The following is a 22,700-nucleotide window of genomic DNA, read 5'->3' as shown; positions in this document are numbered from 1 at the left end:
TTCAGATTACTATGGACACAATTTTCTTCACAAGCTCACACTTACTTAATGGCCTCAATATCTAGAACATCCCCAAGGAAAACCCAACTGGATGAGGAACTTCACACTCTTTTGAAGCTGACGGAATGGCCTCTACCCCCGGACAATACTACTTTGGAATTCTCCACCCACCCAAAAATGTCCACTTTTTCCTCACTCCATCCCCGCTCTACCTATCTTGTGGGAGAAAAGATAGAGGTATTTATCATAACCAAAGACCATAAAGGTCGGGAAAAGAGCTATGGGGGCGATTTTTTCCATTCAAAACTTCATTCCCCCAGCCTTAAAGCTGGAGTGAGTGGATCCGTGACAGACCACCACAATGGCTCCTACACAGCTTCCTTCATTCTTCAGTGGCCTGGTGAGACCATGGTCTCCATAAAGCTCATGTATTCCAGTGAAGCCATTGCAATTCTACATGAAAAAAGAAAGACACGACCAGATCAGGTAAAGTTATGTAGGCAACGAATTAAACCCATTTGTTTGTGGCCATCTAGTTAATATGCCGATTTTCCAAAAATACTCAGCAATAGAAATTTAAAAATAAAGAATTGCTTTTTATTATTAATTGATATTACTCCCATAATATGGCCATATATAAGGATATTGCAATTGCAGTGGATCAGCGGATCCATGGAGACTTTTGGAACAGAGTAGTGGCCATGAGTGGAGCAGTGCATTCAAAAGAAATGAAAGGGTTGTCAAGGAACCACGTGCAGGTCAGTGTGTGTGGTTGTCTACCACCCACAGGGCAGGGCTTAAATACTCGTTGCCGGGCCGGTGATGTCATGTCTGGGATGGCATGGGTGGCCCTGCCCGGCTTCGTGTCCTCGAGGTGTACAATAAAAGGGGTAGGATGGATGGGTGGTGGAGAGGATGAGGGTAGTAGTGGATGAGGGTGAGGAGGATTGTCTCGTGACTCCACCTCCGGTATGCTGCCAGGGAAATAGCTGCTGCTGCTGTCGCTGTCCTCCAGGGCAGATGGTAGTACCAGCAAAGATGGTTCTGCTCCCCACAGGTGAGGATGATGAGGGGAGTAGTGGCCATCAGGGCTGAGGCATGGGGTGGCGGCGCTGGCAATCAAAAGTCTGACACAGTCTCTGCAGTTCCAGGTGTTTTACTCACAGTTCTTTAGAATGCCCGGAAGATATTGATCACCACCGTGATGGGCCCCAGTCGATCCCGGATCCTTTGGAAGTCAGACCCGGTACGGTGAACTATGGGCCATTCCTGCTTGTGAATTTAGATATGAATCCCCGTGTCCTGAAGCTACTTGGAGACCCCGGTTCTTGACTTCTTGTCTCCCGTCCCATAAGCAGGTGCCGCGGGTCCGTGGTGGGGCCGGACATGGATCACGACTCCAGATCCTGTGTAGCACTGTGCTCTGGGAAACTTGGTGGCTAGAGGGGCCTACAATCCCCCTGTCCTGGAGATTCTGGTGATCCAATTTAAAGTATGTTTCACCCTAGGGCTCTGCACCCTGTGCTGCGCTGGTCCCAAGGGAACAATGAAGCTCTCCCTTAGGCGACCGTCTTGACTCCCGTGTCCCACCAGAGCCACCGGTAAACCCGTCTGCTGCCTTCCTCTCCTGCTGGAGAACTCCATAACTCTAGTGTTGGCTCCTCACTCCCCCTAGTGGCTGCTTCTCCCTCAGGTCCCTTTCACTAGTGGGTGGTTGCCCCTCATGTTTGGTGACTGCCTTAAAACCCGACCCTAGTCCAGTCCCCATTGAGGAGGGCAACCTGGTTGTGTGTCTGAGTTTGTGTGTGTGGAACCGGTACCAACCTCCTCTGGATCCAGGAAAGTACCACACCTTAAGTGAGGTGCAGTACCCTGTGGCGACTAAAGCCTCAGGGGCGCCACAGTTGCATCAAAGGAGGTGGTGGCTCAAAAGAAGGGTGAACATCCCAAGTTCAAAACAGCAGCTGTGTTGGGGATGATGTACTATAACAGGGAACAACCGTATTTTTCTATGCACATTCAGCCTGTATTTTCATAGCAGAGAGGAGCACCAAGAGTGTTCCATGCAGGTGAATGGAGAATGTGTGACTGGGTTATTAGACTTGGAGAGCATGATGTCCTTGGTAATGTCCACAATCAATATTGATTTAATTCCAGGAGAGACAATAAAAATCAGCGGTGGTTATGGGGACAGTAAAGAATATTTGATGGCTGGAGTGTTCATTATGACAGTAACGGGTAAGGTGTACCATGACATGGATGTAGTACCAGACTAACTACATCGTATTATAATAGACCAAGACTGTGAAGTATTTTTGTACTTGTGTGAGATGGGGAATGTGTCTGGTTACTCAGGTAATATCCGGAACAGCCGTAAGGAAGCTTCACTAAAGCAGGAGGCTGAAGGTGTTACTGTGGCGCCCTGGACAAGCCAGGACGTCACAGGTACTGCAACAACACACCCCACACCCCGGATAGGCACATCAGCCGCACACACAAATCCTTGTTGCCTCCCTCCAGGGGCTGATGTCCACACCAGGTGGGGTGGAGCCAGGCGGTTAGCCCCACCCATTGCGGAGTTCACAGTCCTGGAGGCGGGAAAAGGAAGTCAGTCAGTCAGTTAGGGTTAGAGTGAAGGAGTAAGTGGCTAGTGAGGAGCAGTCTGACTGTGTCCGGGTACGTGGCCCGGGCACATACAGCAAGGTTGGCAGACGGTGGTGGCCGTCTGCAGGAGAGGCCGATCGACTCGGAACCGTAGGACCGGGGTCGGGTGGTGGCCCGCCGGTACCGAACCGGGGAACGAAGAGAAGCCAGTGTCGCGGGTGGAGGAGGGGACGCTGCGCTCTCCCACGGCTCGGGTCCGGCTGCTGCTGCTCGGTGGTGGCTCGAGTGGTGGGCCGGATCCCGGGAACTCGAGCGGCGTTCCTCGCCCGTGAGTGAAAGGGGGGGGGGGATTGATTGTGGGGATTTGATATTGTCCGTGACGCCACCCACGGTTGTGGTGAGATTGGTGACACCACCGCTGCTCTGGACGGGGATCCCGGGAGCGATGACAGGGAGCAGCCTGGATGTTAGTTCTCCCCTCCGTGGGTTGGGGGGTTGGTTGTCCCGGGGCCCGAAGAGGGGGTAGGGATGGATAGCAGGCGGAGTACGGGGCCTGGTGAGGTTCAGGGTCGCGGGGGCAGCGCTGTGCCGCACGGCACGGTCGTACTCACTCAGCCAATGATGAACACAGAGTCTCCAGGAAAACAAACGGCTGGATGGACGGGTCCCACAGACGGCTGCAGTGTTTCTCCTCCCGGCAGGTTGATGGTGACTGCCTTTCCCTGCACCTGTGTAGTGTGTACGGTTCCAATGGGTTCCCACCGGTAACCCGCTCCCCAGGTTAGATATGTGCTTAAGGAGCCCCTTTTGCCCGCAGGCTCTGGCCCTAGGAACTTTAGCCTTGGCGGTGACTGTGTTTCCCTCTAACGGTTGGATTGTTGCCTTCTGTCGGGACTTGGCTGCTGGGAAACCCAGGAGGTTCCCTTCGCTAATGGATTTGACAAATTGCACGGCGACTCCTAGCCTTTTCGGGGTCCGTAAGCCCCTGCCGGATGGTGATGGCTTTTCTTTGCGTACTGGTCCGGTACCGCCGGGCCACCGCCCGTCCATGGTCCTTACGGCTTGCTCAAATAGGCCTCTCCTGCAGACAGTCACCATCTTCTGCCAACCTTGCTGTTCCGTCCGGGCCACACACCCGGACCACTTTCTGTCTGCTCCTCTACCACTTTCCTTCCACTTCAAACTCTAAAACCGAACTCTTTCTTTTCCCGCCTCCAGGACTTTGAACTCCTCGGTGGGCGGGACCAACCGCCTGGCCCACCCCCTGGTGTGAACATCAGCCCCTGGAGGGAGGCAACAAGGATTTTGTTTGACTTAGGTGTGCCTGACCGGGGTGTGGGGTGTGTTGGTTTAGTTCCTGTGACGTCCTGGCTTGCCCAGGGCGCCACATTCCCCCTTAGTAAAATGCAGACCGTCCGCGGGCTGCCTGTCCATCACAGGCTTTATTTTCACAACTGAAAAGAGATAAACGGTAAAACACATAATACAAGTATTTTAACTCTTCCCACATCGGGAGGCAATTTTCTTAAACGTTGCTAACGGTAACGACTTCCGCTCTCTCCCACCCAAGCAACCTGGCCCTGATGCTGCCCCTAAGCAAATGGGCAGCAACCCTTGACCCCCGTCCAGCACAAGTTACCCGAGTGGGTTCTGTCCTTTTCAGGGGACCCATGTCCATGGGGAGCCCCTGAAACCCCCGGAGGATCGCCAGCGGTTGCGGTAGTGGCGGGCCTGGGCCATCTCTTTCCTCCAGGCCCATCGTCCAAATCAGCCTCTCCGGAGGCGGTAACGGTAAAGCCATAAAAACATATTTATTTACACACCACAAGTTTGTGGTTGCTCTGCCAGTTCTCGGGCTTGTCCGTAGTAGTTTCTACGCATAACTTGTAAACAGTCCCCACGGGGACAACAGTTGCCGGCAACGACCGGTTCTAATCAGGGTTGAAAATCAGGTAACATCTCGGTTAATTCTTTTCTTATCATTCTTTAAAACTTTCAAAACGGTACTTTGGTGGTTCCAACGGGGACAACTTGCAGCGGAGCTCCGCTGCCATCACTGCTCGCTTTCATCATCCTCAGCCGGTCCCGGGTGGAGAAACACGGGGATCAGCCCCTCCAGCGCATAGCAGGTACGACGGGGAAGGGCCGCACGGTACCCATTATTTCCACTCCGGGGGATATAAGTGGCCTCCATGTCACACAGGGCCACAACCCCTTCGTCTTCCTCGGAAACAGGCTCTGTGTCCGGTCCGGAGTCGCTTTCATCTGTCCCTGCGCCAGGCGGGTCGCCGCCAGCTGCCACAGCCTCCGGGCTCGCCACTCTCTCGGCCCATGCCATGAAGGGGTGTACGCCAGATGGACCAGGCGCCGCGCGGTGCACGGGCAGGGAAGACGGGGGCAGCATGGGGGCCAGGGGTAGACCGGGTCCCTCAGCCGCAACGGCCGGTCCCTCGGGGACACAGGGGCGTGGGTCACTCACCAGCTCCTCCATCATTGCTTCCATTCCATACACCCGGGCGACTGCAGCTACCTCCTCCACCTCCGCGGTCCACTGTTCCATCAGTATGCATATCTGACTTCGGTAGTGTCGGCAGATCCCTGCCGTTCGGGCCCTCAGCCACGCCGCTGTTCCGGGCACCGGCTCGGTAGCCTCCGCATAGCTGGGTGGGGCAGACATCCTTTGCCGGGCTCAGCAGATCGCGGGGTCCCGGCGTCCCTGCTTCCACAGCCGCGAGCTACATGCGGCCAGACGCCATCAGTCCCCCTTAGTCTCTTTCCGGCTCCTCCTTTACAGGGGCGGGGTTTAGGCCTTCATGCCTCCACAGCTCGAGGAGACGCTCGAGCGGGAATTTTTCGCGCCCAAGATGGCGGCTTCTCAAATTTTTCGGCCGGACACCTCCGGCGGTCACAAGGCGCACCTCTACCAGACAGCACAGTGGTAAGATCCTGTTTGTGATGCCAAGTTGTCGCGGGCGGAGGAGGGGACGCTGCGCTCTCCCACAGCTCGGGTCCAGCTGCTGCTGCTGCTCGGTGGTGGCTCGAGCGGTGGGCCGGATCCCGGGGACTCAAGCGGCGTTCCTCGCCCGTGAGTGAAAAGGTGGGGGGGAATTGATTGTGGGGATTTGATATTGTCCGTGACGCCACCCACGGTTGTGGTGATATTGGTGACACCACCGCTGTTCTGGACGGGGATCCCGGGAGCGTTGACAGGGAGCAGCCTGGATGTTAGTTCTCCCCTCCGTGGGTAGGGGGGTTGGTTGTCCCGGGGCCTGATGAGGAGGTAGGGATGGATGGCAGGCGGAGTACAGGGCCTGGTGAGGTGCAGGGTCGCGGGGGCAGTGCTGTGCCACACGGCACGGTGGTACTCACTCAGCCAATGATGAACACAGAGTCTCCGGTAAAACAAACGGCTGGATGGAGGGGTCCCGCAGACGGCTGCGGTGTTTCTCCTCCCGGCAGGTTGATGGTGACTGCCTTTCCCTGCACCTGTGTAGTGTGTACGGTTCCAATGGGTTCCCACCGGTATCCCGCTCCCCAGCTTGGATATGTGCTGAAGGAGCCCCTTTTGCCCGCAGGCTCTGGCCCTGGGAACTTTAGCCTTGGCGGTGACTGTGTTTCCCTCTAACGGTTGGACTGTTGCCTTCTTTCGGGACTTGGCTGCTGGAAAACCCAGGAGGGTCCCTTCGCTAACGGATTTGACAAATTTCACGGCGACTCCTAGCCTTGTCGGGGTCCGTAAGCCCCTGCCGGATGGTGCTGGCTTTTCTTTGCGTACCGGTCCGGTACCGCCGGGCCACCGCCCGTCCACGGTCCTTACGGCTAGCTCAAATAGGCCTCTCCTGCAGACGGTCACCACCGTCTGCCAACCTTGCTGTTCCGTCCGGGCCACACACCCGGACCACTTTCTGTCTGCTCCTCTACCACTTTCCTTCCACTTCAAACTCTAAAACCGAACTCTTTCTTTTCCCGCCTCCAGGACTGTGAACTCCTCGGTGGGCGGGACCAACCGCCTGGCCCACCCCCTGGTGTGAACATCAGCCCCTGGAGGGAGGCAACAAGGATTTTGTTTGACTTAGGTGTGCCTGACCGGGGTGTGGGGTGTGTTGGTGTAGTTCCTGTGACGTCCTGGCTTGCCCAGGGCGCCACACCAGCACCATTCGGCAGGGCCTACGGACCCTGACCAGGCTTGGAGTCACCGTTAAACCGGTCAAATCCGTTAGCGACGAGAACCTCCGGGGTTTCCCAGCAGCAAAGACCCGATTGAAGGCAACCGTCCAAACCGAGAAGGGAAATACAGTCACCGCCAAGGTTACAATTCCCAGGGTCAGAGCCTGCGGGCAAAAGGGGCTCCCTCGGCATCTATCCAAGCTGGGGAGCGGGTTACCGGTGGCAAGCCATCAGGGCCGAAAACACACCACAGGTGCAGGGAAAGGCAGCCACCACCACCCGTCCGGGAGTGACCACCGCAGCCGGCTGCGGAACCCGTCCATCCAGCCGTTTGTTTTACCGGAGACTCTGTATTCGTCATTGGCTGAGTGAGTACCACCGTGCCATCTGGCACCGCGCTGCCCCCGCGACCCTGCATCTCGCCAACACTGCCTCCCCCGTCATACCACACCGGGTCCCTGGACAACCAACCCCTACCCACCGAGGGGGAAAACAACATCCAAGCTGCTCCCCGCCATCGCTCCCGGGATTCCCGTCACTAGCAGCGGTGGTGTCCAACCTCACCACAAACCGTGGGTGGCGTCACGGACCATACCCTCCAACCCAAAACTACCCCCTTTCACTCACGGGCAAGGAGCGCCGCTCGAGTCCCCGGATCCGGCCCACCGCTCGAGCCATCAAGCAGCGGCGAGCAAGCAGCAGCCCAGAGCCGGACCCGAGTGTGGTGAGCGCAGCGCCCTCCCCGCCCGAGACATTACTTGTGGTATGATGGTGTGTAATAAGGAAGAGATAGCGTGTACTAAGGTTGACAATCCTGAGATAGGGGTCACTGAAGAGAATAATGGGACTCCTCATGGTCAGTTGAACTAATAAAAAGGTAAACAATGATGAAACCATTAAAAATGGGGTAGCTCCAGAAAAGAGAGCCAATACCTGGCTAAGTGGGGACATGTTGGTCCTGGATAGCAGGGTGAATGACAATGACTGCAATGTAAACTGTGACTCTAGTAAAGTGACAAGAAAGTGCAGTAAGGAAGGTAAATCTGACAAGAAAAATGGTGAAGACTCCAAACAACATGAGACTGAGGAGTTGGAGTGCGAGAGTACCTCTGAAGTTCCTGCAAACCCTAGAGAAAATTGAAGGTAAAGGCTTCAGTCTGGTTTTAAGTGCATGTTGAATGTGCCCATAGAAAGGAGCCTTTGCCATTGAGGCGGTATATGAAAAATGTAAGGAAGCCATAGAAGCATGTAAAGTGTATCTTTCCCCAGGGGCAAATCAATTGGTGGTCTGCAAATGAGCCAGAGAAGCGGGTGGCCATTCTAAGTGACATGCACCTACGATGTGTGTGTACAAGGCGGATGATCATGCTATGGTATGAAGAAGTCACCAGACACTTAAAGAGTACAAAGCAGTTGACCGCAGCTATTCAGGAAGTGTTAGTAGTGATAAGAGATTTAATGCCGGCAGCCATTTGGAAATTTCTACTAACCTTCGGGGACTGCACAAAATTATCAATTTTTCAATGATCCTGCTATATTTGGTAAATCAATTAATTAACTCACCCCTAATATGGCGGCTGTAGCGGCTTCTCTTTGGTGCGGCTGTGATGTTTGTTGATACTAATCATGTTTCTTCTCACAGCTGCTTTTTCAGATTTGTCTCCGGCTGGAGCACAGTCAACTCTTTGTGATAATAAGATTGGTAAATCATATCCATCACATAACAGACGCTGTATATACATCACAGGAGACGCTGGAAGTACATATATCACATAGGAGACACTGGGACTGCTGTATATACATCACAGGAGAGGCTGAAGGCACATTCATCACTGGAGGGGCTGGGGGCATATACATCACATAGGAGACGCTGGTACTGCTGTATATACATCACAGGTGACACTGGGGGCACATACATCACACAAGGGGCTGGGTACATGTAAATGACCCAGCCCCTCCTGTGATGTATATTCACCAAGCATCTCCAATCTGATGTATATGCCCCCAACATCTCCAATGTGATGTGTACGTCACAGGAAACACTGGTGGCATACACATCACAGAAGACACAAGGGGCATACACATGACAGGAGATGCTGGGGGCATACACATCACTAGAGGGGCTGGGGCACAGACACCACAAGGGGGGCTGGGGCACAGACACCACAAGCGGGGCTAGGGCACAGACACCTCAGGAGTGGCTGGGGCACAGTCACATTGTAAGAGGGGCTGGGACACAGACACCACAAGGGGGGCTGGGACACAGACACCACAAGGCAGGCTGGGGCACAGACACCACAAGAGGGGCTTGGGACATACACATTACAAGAGGGGCAGGGGCACATACACATTACAAGAGGGGCAGGGGAACATACACATTACAAGAGGGGCTGACGCGCAGACATCACTGGGGGAGCGCAGACATCACTGGGGGAGCGCAGACATCACTGGGGGAGAACAGACATCACTGGGGAAGAGCAGACATCACTGGGGGAGTGCAGACATCACTGGGGGAGCACAGACATCACTGGGGGGTGCACTGACATCACTGAGGGGTGCACAGACATCACTGGGTGGTGCGCAGACATCAACAGACATCACTGGAGGGAGCACAGATATCACACTGGGGGGAGGCACAGACATCACGGGGGGGCTGCACACAAGACTGGAGGATGGGTTGCACACAGGACTGGGGATGGGCTGCACACACGAATGGGGGATGGGCTGCACACACGACTGGGGGTTTGACTGCACATAGGGCTAGGGGATGGGCTTCACACAGGACTGGGTAATGGGCTGCACACAGGACTGGGGGGGCTGCACACAGGACTGGGGGGCTTCACACAGGACTGAGGGAGCCCTGACATCACTGAAGGAGGGATGACGACGTAAACCTGGGGTGATACACAGCATTGGGAGGCACACAGCGCAAAGGGTTTCACACAACTTGGGGGAGGGTATACAGAACTGGGATGGAGGGGCACAGAGCACTGGATGGGGCACACAGCAGCAGAGGGTGGGCGCTGGACACACAATAGCATCGGACTCACAACACCGGAGTGCAGGCGGGAGAAGGCGGGCACAGAGCGCCGGAGAGCAGGGGGTGGGCACACAACACTGGAAGCTGTTAGGTTGCTGTGGGTCGGAAGCGCAGAGCGCTAAACCCGCCCACAAAGTAAGTCCTAATCACGTTGGCACTGGCCGGCAGGAGAACACATTTATGCACACAAGCAGCAATCTGTGGATTTAAAAGGCCAGCGGCCTGCAAGACCGCGGTGACGGCACGAGTACTGTCGCCCCCAGGAAACTGCCCGGGGGGGCGCATGAAAGCTCATGGCAGGCTGCATGTGGCCCGTGGGACAGATGTTCCCCACCCCTTTTCTAGAATGTCCCTTCGCATACCAAGAAGAAGTGAAACAGTTAAATCTGGAAGGATGAAAGATTAATGAACAACATAGTCAAATTGGTAGAAGGTGACAACCGTGTTTGGGCCGGGGCCCAGAGAATGAGAAGAGTGATATATTTGATGAAGGTGTTGCCTCATCTGTCAGGGTAAGGAGGTCCTACAGTAAAAGGAAACAAAGCCATAGTAGATCTTCAAGAAGAGGATGCGAATGATATAGAAATGGCAACTCCTCTGTGCGCATGATGCTAAACCACCCAGACAGTAGCCCTAATAGTGTCCATGATGACCCCGAGTCAGACCAGACAGTAGATTCAAGCAGAAGAGAGTCTCGCTGCCACACTAATGATAGGAGATGTCACTGTGGAGGAGGTCTGACAAAGGAGCTTACATAATAGCTGCCAAGACTGAGTCTGGGGGGCATCGCTTAACAGAAAGAGTTTAAAAGGAATCTGTCAGCAGGTTTTTGCTATGTAATCTGGAGACAACATGCTGAAAGGTTTAACATACAAATTGCAGTCATGTGTCTTGTATCACAGAGTGTGTTTTTTCTGTTTACCTTTAATGTCAGTTTAAACTTCAGTAGCTTTATCATTAGAGCTCAGGTCCGACTCTGAACCTCTCTGTCATTTGCCACTTCTGTCTATAGATATGTACACAGAGAGCCTGGTGGGGGTGGGGGCAGATTTTTAAGCTCCGCTACATCCTAAAACTAAAATCTGTGATTGTGTCAGAACGGCTGCACCCAGTAATCTAAGTGATATATCATTGGAATCAGGATGTCTTTTCCTACATTATTCTGCTCTCAGATAAGATAGCAAATGTCTGCTGACAGATTCCCTTCAATTACAGTGACAGACTGTGTTTTAGGAGATGAAGTTCAAAGTCAGAGAAAGACTCTACTTTTTGGTAAAGAGAGGTGCCAAACTTTAGGCAGAGGAAGGAAGTATGTAACAAGACAGACAGTGTGTATCACAAAAGTGGTGTAAATCTGGATGTCTGTTCTGGTACTTGTAGTGCCATAAGTCTTACAAGGGCATGTCAGGGCCAGGTTGTATGGATAGCCGGAGAAATGGGCCTGGCTATCCATATACCTCCGCCCATGGGTGTGTATCACCTGTTAAGATGGATAGCATTTATTTGGCAAGTGGTCAGTGTGAGGGCTGCTAGGCCTTCAAGAAGGAAACTCATGCAGAGGTGTGTGAGCTGACCGTACTCAGCTGGTAAGAGTCAAGGTGAAGGGACTGTGACGTCTCCAGCAAGGAGTACTCGGTGAGAAGACAGGATTCACTCACCCTGACCAGGAGTATGGAAAGAGGTTTAAAACCTCTCTGATAGATATTTCTAAAGAGGTATGTGTTTACTAGAGTTGAGCGCGGTTCGCGGTTCGAGGTTCTCCAGTTCGCGGCTCGAGTGATTTTGGGGGCTGTTCTAGATCGAACTAGAACTCGAGCTTTTTGCTAAAGCTCGATAGTTCTAGATACGTTCGAGAACGGTTCTAGCAGCAAAAAGACAAGCTAATTACCAGCTTGCTTTCCGCTGTAATAGTGTAAGTCACTCTGTGACTCACACTATTTATATTATGAAATTTCAGTGTATAGTGTGCGGGAACAGCGCATTCAGATCACTGCTGTATGGATAATGGCGATCGCCATTTTTTTTTTTTTTCCTTGTCTTCTTTCCCTAAGCGCGCGCGTGTAGTGGGGCGGGCCAGCATGTCAGCCAATCCCAGACACACACACAGCTAAGTGGACTTTTAGCCAGAGAAGCAACGGCATGTGTGATAGGATGTCCATGTCACATGTCCCTGCATTATAAAAACGAGTATCTGCCCATCCGGACGCCATTATCTCTTCTGCGTCTTGGTGTCAGTCACCGCTGGCGCAGCTCCTGTCTCCGATACTGCTGTGTACGCTCTATACACAGCGCTATACAGAATAGGGATAGAAGTTTCTATTAGTCCTTGTAAGGGCTCGTACCGGCAGGGTCAGAGCCATAGGTGACAGGTCCTGAAAACAGAGTTTAACAGCTACACAAGATGACAGCGTCTGTGTAGCTAAGGTCAGGGATTTCCTCACTGCATTTCCCCATTAGGAGGGATAGAAAGGCAGGCTTCCTTTCCTCTACCCAGACCCACAACCCTGCCACTGTACCCTCCTGCCCTTTGCACACTCAAACTCATTGTTACTAAGCCATTATACTAGCAAACACTGAGTAAACTTAGTGGCATCCTAAAAGTGGCTGTTGGACTTCCATTAGTATCCCACTGGTGCAAAGCTATTTCTAGCACCTCTGCATTGCACACTCAAACTCATTGTTACTAAGCCATTATACTAGCAAACACTGAGGAAACTTAGTGGCATCCTAAAAGTGGCTGTTGGACTTCCATTATTGTCCCACTGGTGCAAAGCTATTTCTAGCACCTCTGCATGACACCCTCCTGCTCTGTTTTTAATAAGCTATAATAATAGCAAAAAATGCTGCCATTTAGTGGCATACAAGAAGTGGCTGTTGTACTCCATTAGTGTCCCACTGGTGCCAAGCTATTTCTAGCACCTCTGCATTACACCCTCATGCACATTTTGCTACGCTAATTTTATAGCAAACTCAGGGAATTCTTTGATCATTCCGAGGGATAGAAAGTGAGGCTTCCTTTACTGTCCTGGTACCCACAGAACATGGCCACTGTACCCACCTGTCCACTTTTGCCACGCTATTTAATTTGCCCAAAGAGCTGACTTTTTTTCTGCCTTCCTAAAATTGTCTGTAATACTAAGTTAGTGTTCCTTTGCTGCCAAGCAAGGTACAACACATGTGCATTCTACACTCCTTTCCATTTCTGGAATGCAATTATTAACTGCAGGTAGTCCAGGCAATCTGTGACGAAGGTGCAGGCGTGGATATAATGTAGCCTGCATCCAATGTTGGTTTTCTTGATGTCTGACAGCTCAACAATACCTTCTGTTTCCACTAACAAAACAAGTGATGACCTGCCAATCACACTCCCTGTTGCGTGTAAAGGGGTGGAAGTTCAGTGTGAAAAACCATGTGAGACTGCTGTCCCCACAGTCACAGAGGATGAAAAGCACGCAGATGCACTTGAAGGGGCAGGCGGTGGTTGCACAGGCATGCTAGGCCTCATTGTAGCACAGTGAAATTCACATTGCGACTTATGCTTCATTTTAAGTCGTGTACAGGGTGGGCTCCCCAGTATGCAGCAAAACCAGGCAACAGGAAAAGGACTCTAGGCAGTTGGGTTGATAAATGATTGTTTAACTTTACCAAAACAAACAATAAGAACCATGCATACAATTTAAATAATTGAACAATCTATTCTATTGCCTACTACCTGCTAATCCCTCTGCATAGCAGTAATTGTGTGTTTGTGCGTGTGTGTGTGTGTGTGTGTGTGTGTGTGTGTGTGTGTGTGTGTGTGTGTGTGTGTGTGCGAACACGACTTACCAGTGGCGCATCACAAGAGCTTCCCAGTTATCTACTTAAACATAGACAAAACACATTACCCCCCTGAATACCCTTGTTAGCTGAAGCCTCACAGATAATGCAGATGATAACAGTGTGAATGCAAACCACACAGCTCTGCAGCACAGTCATGGAAATCTTGAAAATCAACAGCCAATGCAAACATGTGTCGCTGTCACTCTATGATTTAAACTGTACGTGACAATTTGACAGTGCAGAGAAAATTCATCAACAAAGTAAAAAACATGAACAAAATAGAATGAAAGGGGATATACCATGAAAATTCTTTCCATCCATAAGCTCACTTCTTACACATCCGGTTTTAATAGTATGTGTGTATACATGTGAATGTGTGTGTGTCTATGTGTGTGTGTATGTGAATGTATGCATACATATATGTACGTGTATGTATCTTATATTTTATATTTTTCTACATTTTTGTATATATAATATATATTCAATTTTCATTATTATAATATTTTCATTATTATTTTTTCACATGTATTTATTATTATGCACTGATATTTAAATGTAATGTGTTTTCTCTGATATATTGCCCTCCCTTTAAAGTGCTTGATTCCACCCGTTTAACAACCTCCTGTAATTGATATTTGTTTGTATTTATGGTTGTCCTGGTGATATCTGGCTCTCTGTCTCCCTCCCTCTGGAGGGACGCAGTGAATCATTGGTCACCATTACAATCCGCAGTGTGCGCTGAGTCTTGTTACTCACACACCGGTTGCCATGACAACGCGTCCTGACACTCGCCTCCCTCCCCTCTCCTTTGAGAGCGGGGGGAAGTGACGTTGGACGCCGCGTCATGCACTTCCGGTTTGGGGTCACGGACGCCAGCGCTATTTTCACTGCATGGTGAGTACTATAAAAACCCTGTACCCACACCCTATGCTCACCCTCACGAAGAAGCCCCTGGCGAAACGCGCGTTAGGGTATTTATTTTCTCCATCTTCAAGCTCCATGCACTTTATTTTGGCTGCCTGACACTGGGTCGTATGGCTGCCTGTGTATCCTCTGGCCTCCTTATTCCTTTATGGATGCATCCTTGAACCTTGGGCTAATGCAATAAGATCTGTGTTTGTGGCTGCTATAACCGTGTTTTTCGGTGCTTTGGGTCAGTGCAATAGTTATTGTGCACTTCCTGGCCTCTACACATTTTTGTGGCAGCATATTTGTACATCGGGCTTATGCAATACTATTTGTCTTGCTGCTGCTATAACATCTTGTTTTGGTGCTCTGGGTCAGTGCAATAATTTCCGTGTATTCCCTGGCCCCTTATTTATTTATTTTTTTATTTTTTTTTTTTTTTTGGCTACATATGTGAACACTGGGCTAATACAACATTAATTGTCCTGCTGCTGCTATAAAACATTGTTTTTCGGTGCTTTTGGGTCAGTGCAATAATCACTGTGTAATTCTTGGCCTTTTTACGCTTATAGTGTCAGCACTTATGGAATCCCGGGCTAACGCAATATTATTTGTTCTGTTGCTGCTATAACTGCTGATTTTTCGGTGCTTTGGGTCAGTGCAATAATTACCACTTTTTTGCTGCTATTTCATCTTTGGGTTGGTGCAATATATATATTGGCAGTGCCATTTATACTTTTTCAGTGTGTTATTTGTATCACAACCCAATTAGTGTATACCATCCACCTTTTGTTTTACACAGGTGAAATTGTACTATACATCTGATTCATTGCCGTATTTATTGACTGAAGAGGAGAGCTGTATTTATATTCTACATTGAAGACCCCTATTGGTCAAAAAATATATAGATATTTATTTATTTATCATGTTCTGGAGATACAATTGTGTTTTTAGGTAGCTTATGGATGGAAAGAATTTTCATGGTATATCCCCTTTCATTCTATTTTGTTCATGTTTTTTACTTTGTTGATGAATTTTTTCAATAAAAATATATTATTTGATTCTAGTTTTTGTTATCTACTCTGTTCTTTATAGGTTATTGTTCTTACTTCAGAGTCAGTTAAATATATGATTTGGCCATTTATTGGTTTCTCTTTTGACAGTGCAGAGGCAGCAAGTCTTATTGTCTATAAATAGTCGGCCTACCCAGAACAGATATGTGTTTTGCTAATAAAACAAAGTGTTGCGTGCCCGCATTATTGTCTGGGCACAGCCTACCGTACCCGGGTACTGTGATGTCCAGTTGCCAGAAATACAGACTTTACGCTCCTCTCACGGTAAGCAGTATAGACAGCACTGTAAGAATGTTGGTCTGTGGCACAGGATGCTGCTCACTGGCGTTACGGTACTATTCACCAAACTCCAAAATGACTCCCCTCACAATTGAACGAACTGTTTCCGCGGTGGCTCCTTTCTGTAACACACACCTTTAGCTTTTCCTTCTGTTCATAGACAGCATCTCCAAGTCCACACCCGAAGAGCAATTTCTCCTCCACGTCTAAGTGTGGAGAGGCAGCTAGTGCGCATGTGTGACGCCCTGGGGTCACAGGTCATCACACCACCACACCCTACATCCCAGTTAGGAACATCAAAGCTACCAAAATCCTTGTTGCCTTCCTCCAGGGGCTGATGTTCACACCAGTGGGTGGGCCAGGCGGTTGGCTCCGCCCACCGAGGAGTACACAGCCCTGGAGGCGGGAGAACCAGGCAGATTAGCTCAGGAGGAGCTTGAGTGAGGAGCTAAGTGAAGGAATAAACAGCTAAGTGAAAGTGAAGTAGTAGTGGAGCAAAGAAGAAAAGGAACAAAAGGGAGCGTAGAAAGGCCTGAAGTGAGTCCAGCTAAGTGCAGGACAGGTCAGCAAGGTCAGCAACAGCGGTGATCGTCTGGAGGGGGACTGCTCGGAGGTTGCTGGAAGGACCGCGGTCGAGTAGTGGCCCGGCGGTCTGGAGTAGTATACGAAGGACAGTCATCACCAGGGCAGGGGCCTCTCGGACCCCGGCAAGGCTAGGAGTCGCCATAATTTGCCGAATCCGTCAGTGAAGGGGACGTCGATCCCCCAACAACCAAGTCCCGATTGAAGACAACCGTCCAACCATTAGTGAGGAACACCGCCACCGCCAGGGCACCAGCTCCTCAGGGCCAGCGTCTGCGGGCAAAGTAGGGCTCCACCGGCCCATATCCAAGCCGGGGAGCGGATTACCGGTGGGAACCCATCGCTACCAACTTAGAAACATCAGGTGCAGGTCAGAGGGACATCACCGTTACCTGCTGGGAGAGCAAGTGCAGCCGTCCGTGGGAACCGTCTTTCCAGCCGTGTGGTTTACCGTAAAACTGTGTCAACGTCTCAGGCTGAGTGAGTACCACAGTGCCGCAAGGCACAGCGCTGCCCCCGCGTCCCTGCGCCCACCAGGCCCTGCACCCTTCCACCCCATCACCGGGCCCCGGGATCACCAACCCCTACCCACGGAGGGGCAACACAACACCTGGCTGCTCCGCATCACCACTCCCGGGATCCCCGTATTGAGCAGCGGTGGTGCTACAAATCACCACAACCGTGGGTGGCGTCACGGACAATCTCCCCAACAAAATACCCCTCTCACTCACGGGCGAGGAGTGCCGCTCGAGAACCCCCGAGATCCGGCCCATCGCTCGAGCCACCACTGAGCAGCAGCAGCCGGACCCGAGCAGAGGGGTGAGCGCGGTGCCGGCACCCTCCTCCCCGCCCGCGACAACTTGGCGTCACGAACAGGATCCTACCGCTCTGCCGTTGGGTAGAGGTGCGCCTTGTAACCGCCGGAGGTATCCGGCTGAAAATTTCTAGAAGTCGCCATCTTTGGCGCGAAAAGTTCCCGCTCGAGCGTCTTCTCGAGTAGCAGAGGCGCGAAGGCCAAAACTCCGCCCCAATAGAGGAGTGGCCGGAAAGAAGCTAAGGGGGACAGAAACAAGATGTCTGCGCCCGACGGAGCCGCTGGAGGAGCGGTGGTCGCAGCCGCAGTGGCACCCGCGGATGGGAATGGGCCTGCCCAGGTCCCGGCCGCACTGGCGGGAGGTGCCGCGGCCCCCGCGCTCGCTCAGGTCATGCCGTTCTCCTTGCCCTATGCGCCCGGAGCTGCCTGGCTACCGCAGTATGACGGGAAACCGGATGCCTTACAGGCCTTGCAGAAAAAGCTTAACCCGTTGCTAGAGCTGTACCCCCTGACTGATAAGCAACGTGCAGCGATAGTGCTGGGCCAGTTAACCGGTGCGGCTGAGCAGGAAGCGGAGACCTGGGCCAAGGGGGACCGGCTCTCTGTAGCCACCATCTTTGAGAAGCTACAGACTGCCTTCGAGACCCTGACTGAAACTGAGCTGAGGATGCAGTTTTACCAGTGCCGGCAACGGGCTGTGGATAGCATTCGAGACTATGCTTTACGTCTGCAAACCGCCCTCCGCACGCTGAAACGGGTGAATCCTATTAATGAGGCGGATAGCAACAAGATGTTAGTAGAGCAATTTGCGCAGGGGATGAGGTCCCCTGAGGATCGTAAACAACTCCGGCTGTGGGCCCTGGAACACCCTTATGTGGACTTTGCTGTGTTAAAGGAACGGGCCATTAAAGCACTACAGCCCCCAGCCTCAGAAGCCCTGGAGCCAGCCCCGTGGCCCATCGAGACAGCTCCCGTGGTTGTGGCCCCGGCTCTACCAACCTCCCCAACGCCTGCAGCCCCAAGCAGCACTATGGAAGAACTGGCAGCCCAGGTCCGTCGCATGGACGGAGACCTCACCAAGATTCTTGCTGCACTCCAACCGTTTACCAGATCTCAGCCTTCAACACCGATACAGCTTGCCGACAGCCCTGAAGATGTCCCCTGGATGCAGCGGATAAGTAATAACAATCCGCGGAGAAAGCCTCCCATCTGCTACAAGTGCCGTAAGCCTGGGCACTACATCAGAGAGTGCCCGTTAAACGAGCAACCCCTGGGGCCCCAGCCAATCCTCAGGAGTAGAACCCCGTGGCCCCCCGGACTGGCGAGACCGATATATCGGGGCCCGACCCATCATTCCCGTGGTTGTGGACGGCATACCGGTGATGGCTCTCTTGGACACTGGATCCCGGATAGACGAGCTGGCACCCCCAGATACTAGTATAACGCTAATTGCTGCCAATGGACTCCCATTGACCCAAGTGGGGTATAAACAGGTGGCTATGACGGTAGGGCAAGCTGAACTGCAACACCAGGGTATGATTGTGATCATGAATGAACCCAGTGATCATAACCCGAAGATAGTGCTAGGAACCAATGTGCACTGTATGGGTGATGTGTTGGCCCTACTGCAGCAGCTGGCCGCCACGGCAGCGGGGAGCCGACAGAGAGCTGTGCAGCGAGAGATCCGAGCCTTGATGTACCGCCAGCATGTAAACTCAACGGGAGGAGAGATTGGTGGGGTGAGAGTGATGGATGTGGCCCCGTTGCTTGTGCCCCCTAGGAGTGAGATGATGATCTGGTGTAGAGCAGCGGTAGGGCCTCAGGGGCGTGACTACCCTGCCATGATGGAGCCCATACCCTCTGAGCACTGGCCCACGGTAAGGGCCGCCTGAGGGGTGGTGGACGTGAAGAAGGGGAGAGTGCCCGTGAGGGTGTTGAACTGTGGGGAGGAAGAAGTCAGGCTTCCCCGGTATGCCACCATTGCCAAGCTACTCACCCTAGATCCCCACACCAGCCAGGAAGCCAGTCCCTCCGTCTCCCCACCTACTACCAGCACTTCCCCGTTGCAAGGGGAGGTAGGTGAGTGGCACCAGCAGCTACACGTGGGCACTGATGATACCCCTACACATCACAAAGCAGGGGTATACAGGGTGGTGCGGGAGTACGAACAGGTTTTCAGCAAACACCCACTAGACTTCGGGCAGATCAAGGGGGTTCAACACCATATCCCCACCGGGGAACATCCCCCTATCAAAGAGAGGTACAGGCCTATTCCCCCTGCACATTATCAGTGTGCCAAAGATATGTTGAAGAATATGAAGGAGGCAGGGGTTATTCGGGACAGCTGTAGTCCCTGGGCCGCTCCGTTGGTACTGGTCAAGAAGAAGGATGGTACCATGCGGATGTGTGTGGACTACCGGAAGATTAATCAGATAACCCATAAAGATGCCTACCCACTGCCCCGGATTGAAGAGTCTTTGGCCGCGCTGAGAACTGCAAATTACTTCTCTACCCTTGACCTCACCAGTGGGTACTGGCAAGTGGCCGTGGCCCCGGATGATCGGGAGAAAACCGCCTTCACCACCCCGATGGGGCTCTGTGAGTTTAATAGTATGCCGTTCGGGCTGTGCAATGCCCCTGGAACCTTCCAACGGCTGATGGAGTGCTGTCTGGGACACCTAAACTTTGAGACCGTCCTATTGTACTTGGATGATGTGATTGTTTACTCCCAGACGTATGAAGCCCATCTGGAGCACCTGGCCGAAGTGTTTGCGTCCCTTGCCAAATACGGGATGAAGTTGAAGCCCTCTAAGTGCCACCTGTTGAAACCCAGAGTGCAGTACCTGGGGCACGTGGTGAGTGCAGAAGGTGTTGCCCCTGACCCTGAGAAGATCACTGCCATCCAGGGCTGGCCAAGGCCAACCACAGTGAGGGAAGTAAGGCAGTTTCTGGGTCTGGTGGGGTACTACCGGCGCTTTATCAAAGGGTACACGAAGATGGCTGCCCCCATGCAAGATCTCCTCGTGGGACAGACCAAAGGTGGTAGACCCATCGGAGCCCCACTGGTGTGGGAAGACAAGCATGAGGAATCCTTCTGCCAGCTGAAAGCGGCCTTGACCGGAGAAGAGGTCCTGGCGTATCCCGACTATGGCTGCCCGTTCATCCTCTACACAGACGCCAGCAATGTGGGGCTAGGAGCAGTCCTGTCCCAGGTCCAGGATGGGAAAGAGAAAGTGATTGCTTATGCCAGCCGGAAGCTTCGGCCAACGGAAAGGAATCCGGAGAATTACAGCTCCTTCAAGCTCGAGCTTCTTGCATTGGTATGGGCTATCACGGAGAGATTCTGTCACTACTTGGCCGCAGCAAAATTTACCGCTTTTACGGACAACAATCCGTTGACTCACCTGGATACGGCCAAGTTGGGCGCGTTGGAGCAGCGGTGGGTGGCCCGGCTAGCCAACTATGACTTCACCATCAAGTACCGTGCTGGTCGTGTCAACATTAATGCTGATGCACTCTCCCGAATGCCCCATTTGTCAGAAGAAGGGTGCGAGGATGATGACCTCGAGGAGATCGAGTTGCCTGCATTTCACCGGCCCTCAACCGAGAGGATAAGGTACACCAACAACGGGTGGACTTGGACCCGCGGCCCAGTCAAGAGTGGCAGGAAGCTCAAAACCAGGCGCCGGCTGTCCGCCTCGTCAAGACCCTGGTGGAACAAGGCGCTGTTGTGATAGACCCTGCCACCCCGGCTGAAGCCCAGCGCTTGTGGAAAGAGCGGAAGCGGCTGTATCTACATCAAGGGAAGCTGTACCGTGAGCTGATCAACCCGAAGACTCACGAGAAGATCTGCCAGTTGGTCATTCCCCAAGCTGATGTGCCTACTGTTCTGCGGGCATACCATGTTGGTGCCGGGCACTTCGGGTGGAAAAAGCTGGAGATGCTGTTGAGAGAGCGGTTCTAGTGGAGTGGGATGCGGGAGTCGGTGGAAGCCTGGTGCCGGGAGTGTGGCCCTTGCACGCTGAGGAGGAAGGATGAGACCAGCCAGAGGACACCCCTGCACCCAATCGTCACCCATCAGCCGCTGGAACTGGTCGCCCTAGACCATGTCAAGCTCACCCCCAGCCGAAGTGGGTACGCCTATGCGTTGACCATCGTAGACCACTATTCAAGATTCATGGTGGTTGTCCCTGTCAAGGACCTGACTGGTCGAACTGCTGCTCGAGCGTTCCAGGCTTATTTCTGCCGGCCACATGGATATCCAGAAAAAGTGCTTACTGACCAAGGCCCGGTCTTTGAAGCGGAGGTGTTCCACGAGTTTTGCCAGTTGTATGGCTGTAAGAAGATCCGGACCACCCCTTACCATGCCCAGACCAACGGCATGTGTGAGAAGATGAACCACTTGGTCCTGGGACTCCTCAAGACGTTACCGCTGGAAGAGCGGAGCCTGTGGCCGGAGAAGCTACCCGACTTGGTCGACATGTACAACAATATCCCGTCCAGTTCTACAAAGTGCACCCCAGCATATCTGATGAGGAAAAAACAAAAAGCAGCACCAAATGTGCACTACAGCACTAAACATTCCAAACTGTACTTATTTTAAAAATTTTGAGATTTTTGGCAAAAAATTGCAATTTCTTGAGCTGCTTCGCCACGTCACGGCAAATCTCATTTGAAGCAGTCCTACACTAAAATATTTTTATAAAATGTGCCATACGGCCTCACATATGAATAGTAGAACTGCTCTTAGCAGCACTCACCTGGTCTATTTCAATCCCGTACCCATGACTGAGTCATGGCTGTGGGCGGGACAGGTCCAAGCAAATGCTGCATGAAGTAAATAGCCTGTGGACAAAGCCTGATGACTTAATGTGAACAGTCACCAACCGCCAAAATCTAGACAGATGGAATACATCCCAAATTGGGGTGCAAAGCAAGGTGGAGGTCAACCACCGACCAATTCAATGAAGAAAAAACAAAAAGCAGCACCAAATGTGCACTACAGCACTAAACATTCCAAACTGTACTTATTTTAAAAATTTTGAGATTTTTGGCAAAAAATTGCAATTTCTTGAGCTGCTTCGCCACGTCACGGCAAATCTCATTTGAAGCAGTCCTACACTAAAATATTTTTATAAAATGTGCCATACGGCCTCACATATGAATAGTAGAACTGCTCTTAGCAGCACTCACCTGGTCTATTTCAATCCCGTACCCATGACTGAGTCATGGCTGTGGGCGGGACAGGTCCAAGCAAATGCTGCATGAAGTAAATAGCCTGTGGACAAAGCCTGATGACTTAATGTGAACAGTCACCAACCACCAAAATCTAGACAGATGGAATACATCCCAAATTGGGGTGCAAAGCAAGGTGGAGGTCAACCACCGACCAATTCAATGAAGAAAAAACAAAAAG

The 22,700-nt window shown here is 52.1% G+C and overlaps 1 protein-coding gene across 1 annotated transcript in view; it reads left to right on the top strand.

The window, feature by feature from the left end:
• LOC142302171 (NXPE family member 3-like) overlaps nucleotides 1–22,700 on the top strand; it is a 162,882-nt gene continuing 140,182 nt past the window's right edge. The window contains exon 1 of the mRNA XM_075343254.1: nucleotides 1–486. Coding sequence (XP_075199369.1) covers nucleotides 49–486 — 438 coding nt within the window. The 5' untranslated portion in view covers nucleotides 1–48. The remainder of the gene's footprint in view (nucleotides 487–22,700) is intronic.

Source organism: Anomaloglossus baeobatrachus, chromosome 4 (assembly GCF_048569485.1).
Source record: "Anomaloglossus baeobatrachus isolate aAnoBae1 chromosome 4, aAnoBae1.hap1, whole genome shotgun sequence".
NCBI lineage: Eukaryota > Metazoa > Chordata > Amphibia > Anura > Aromobatidae > Anomaloglossus > Anomaloglossus baeobatrachus.
The sequence above is the reverse complement of the archived record's forward strand: the minus strand, read 5'-3'. Positions and strand labels throughout refer to the sequence as shown.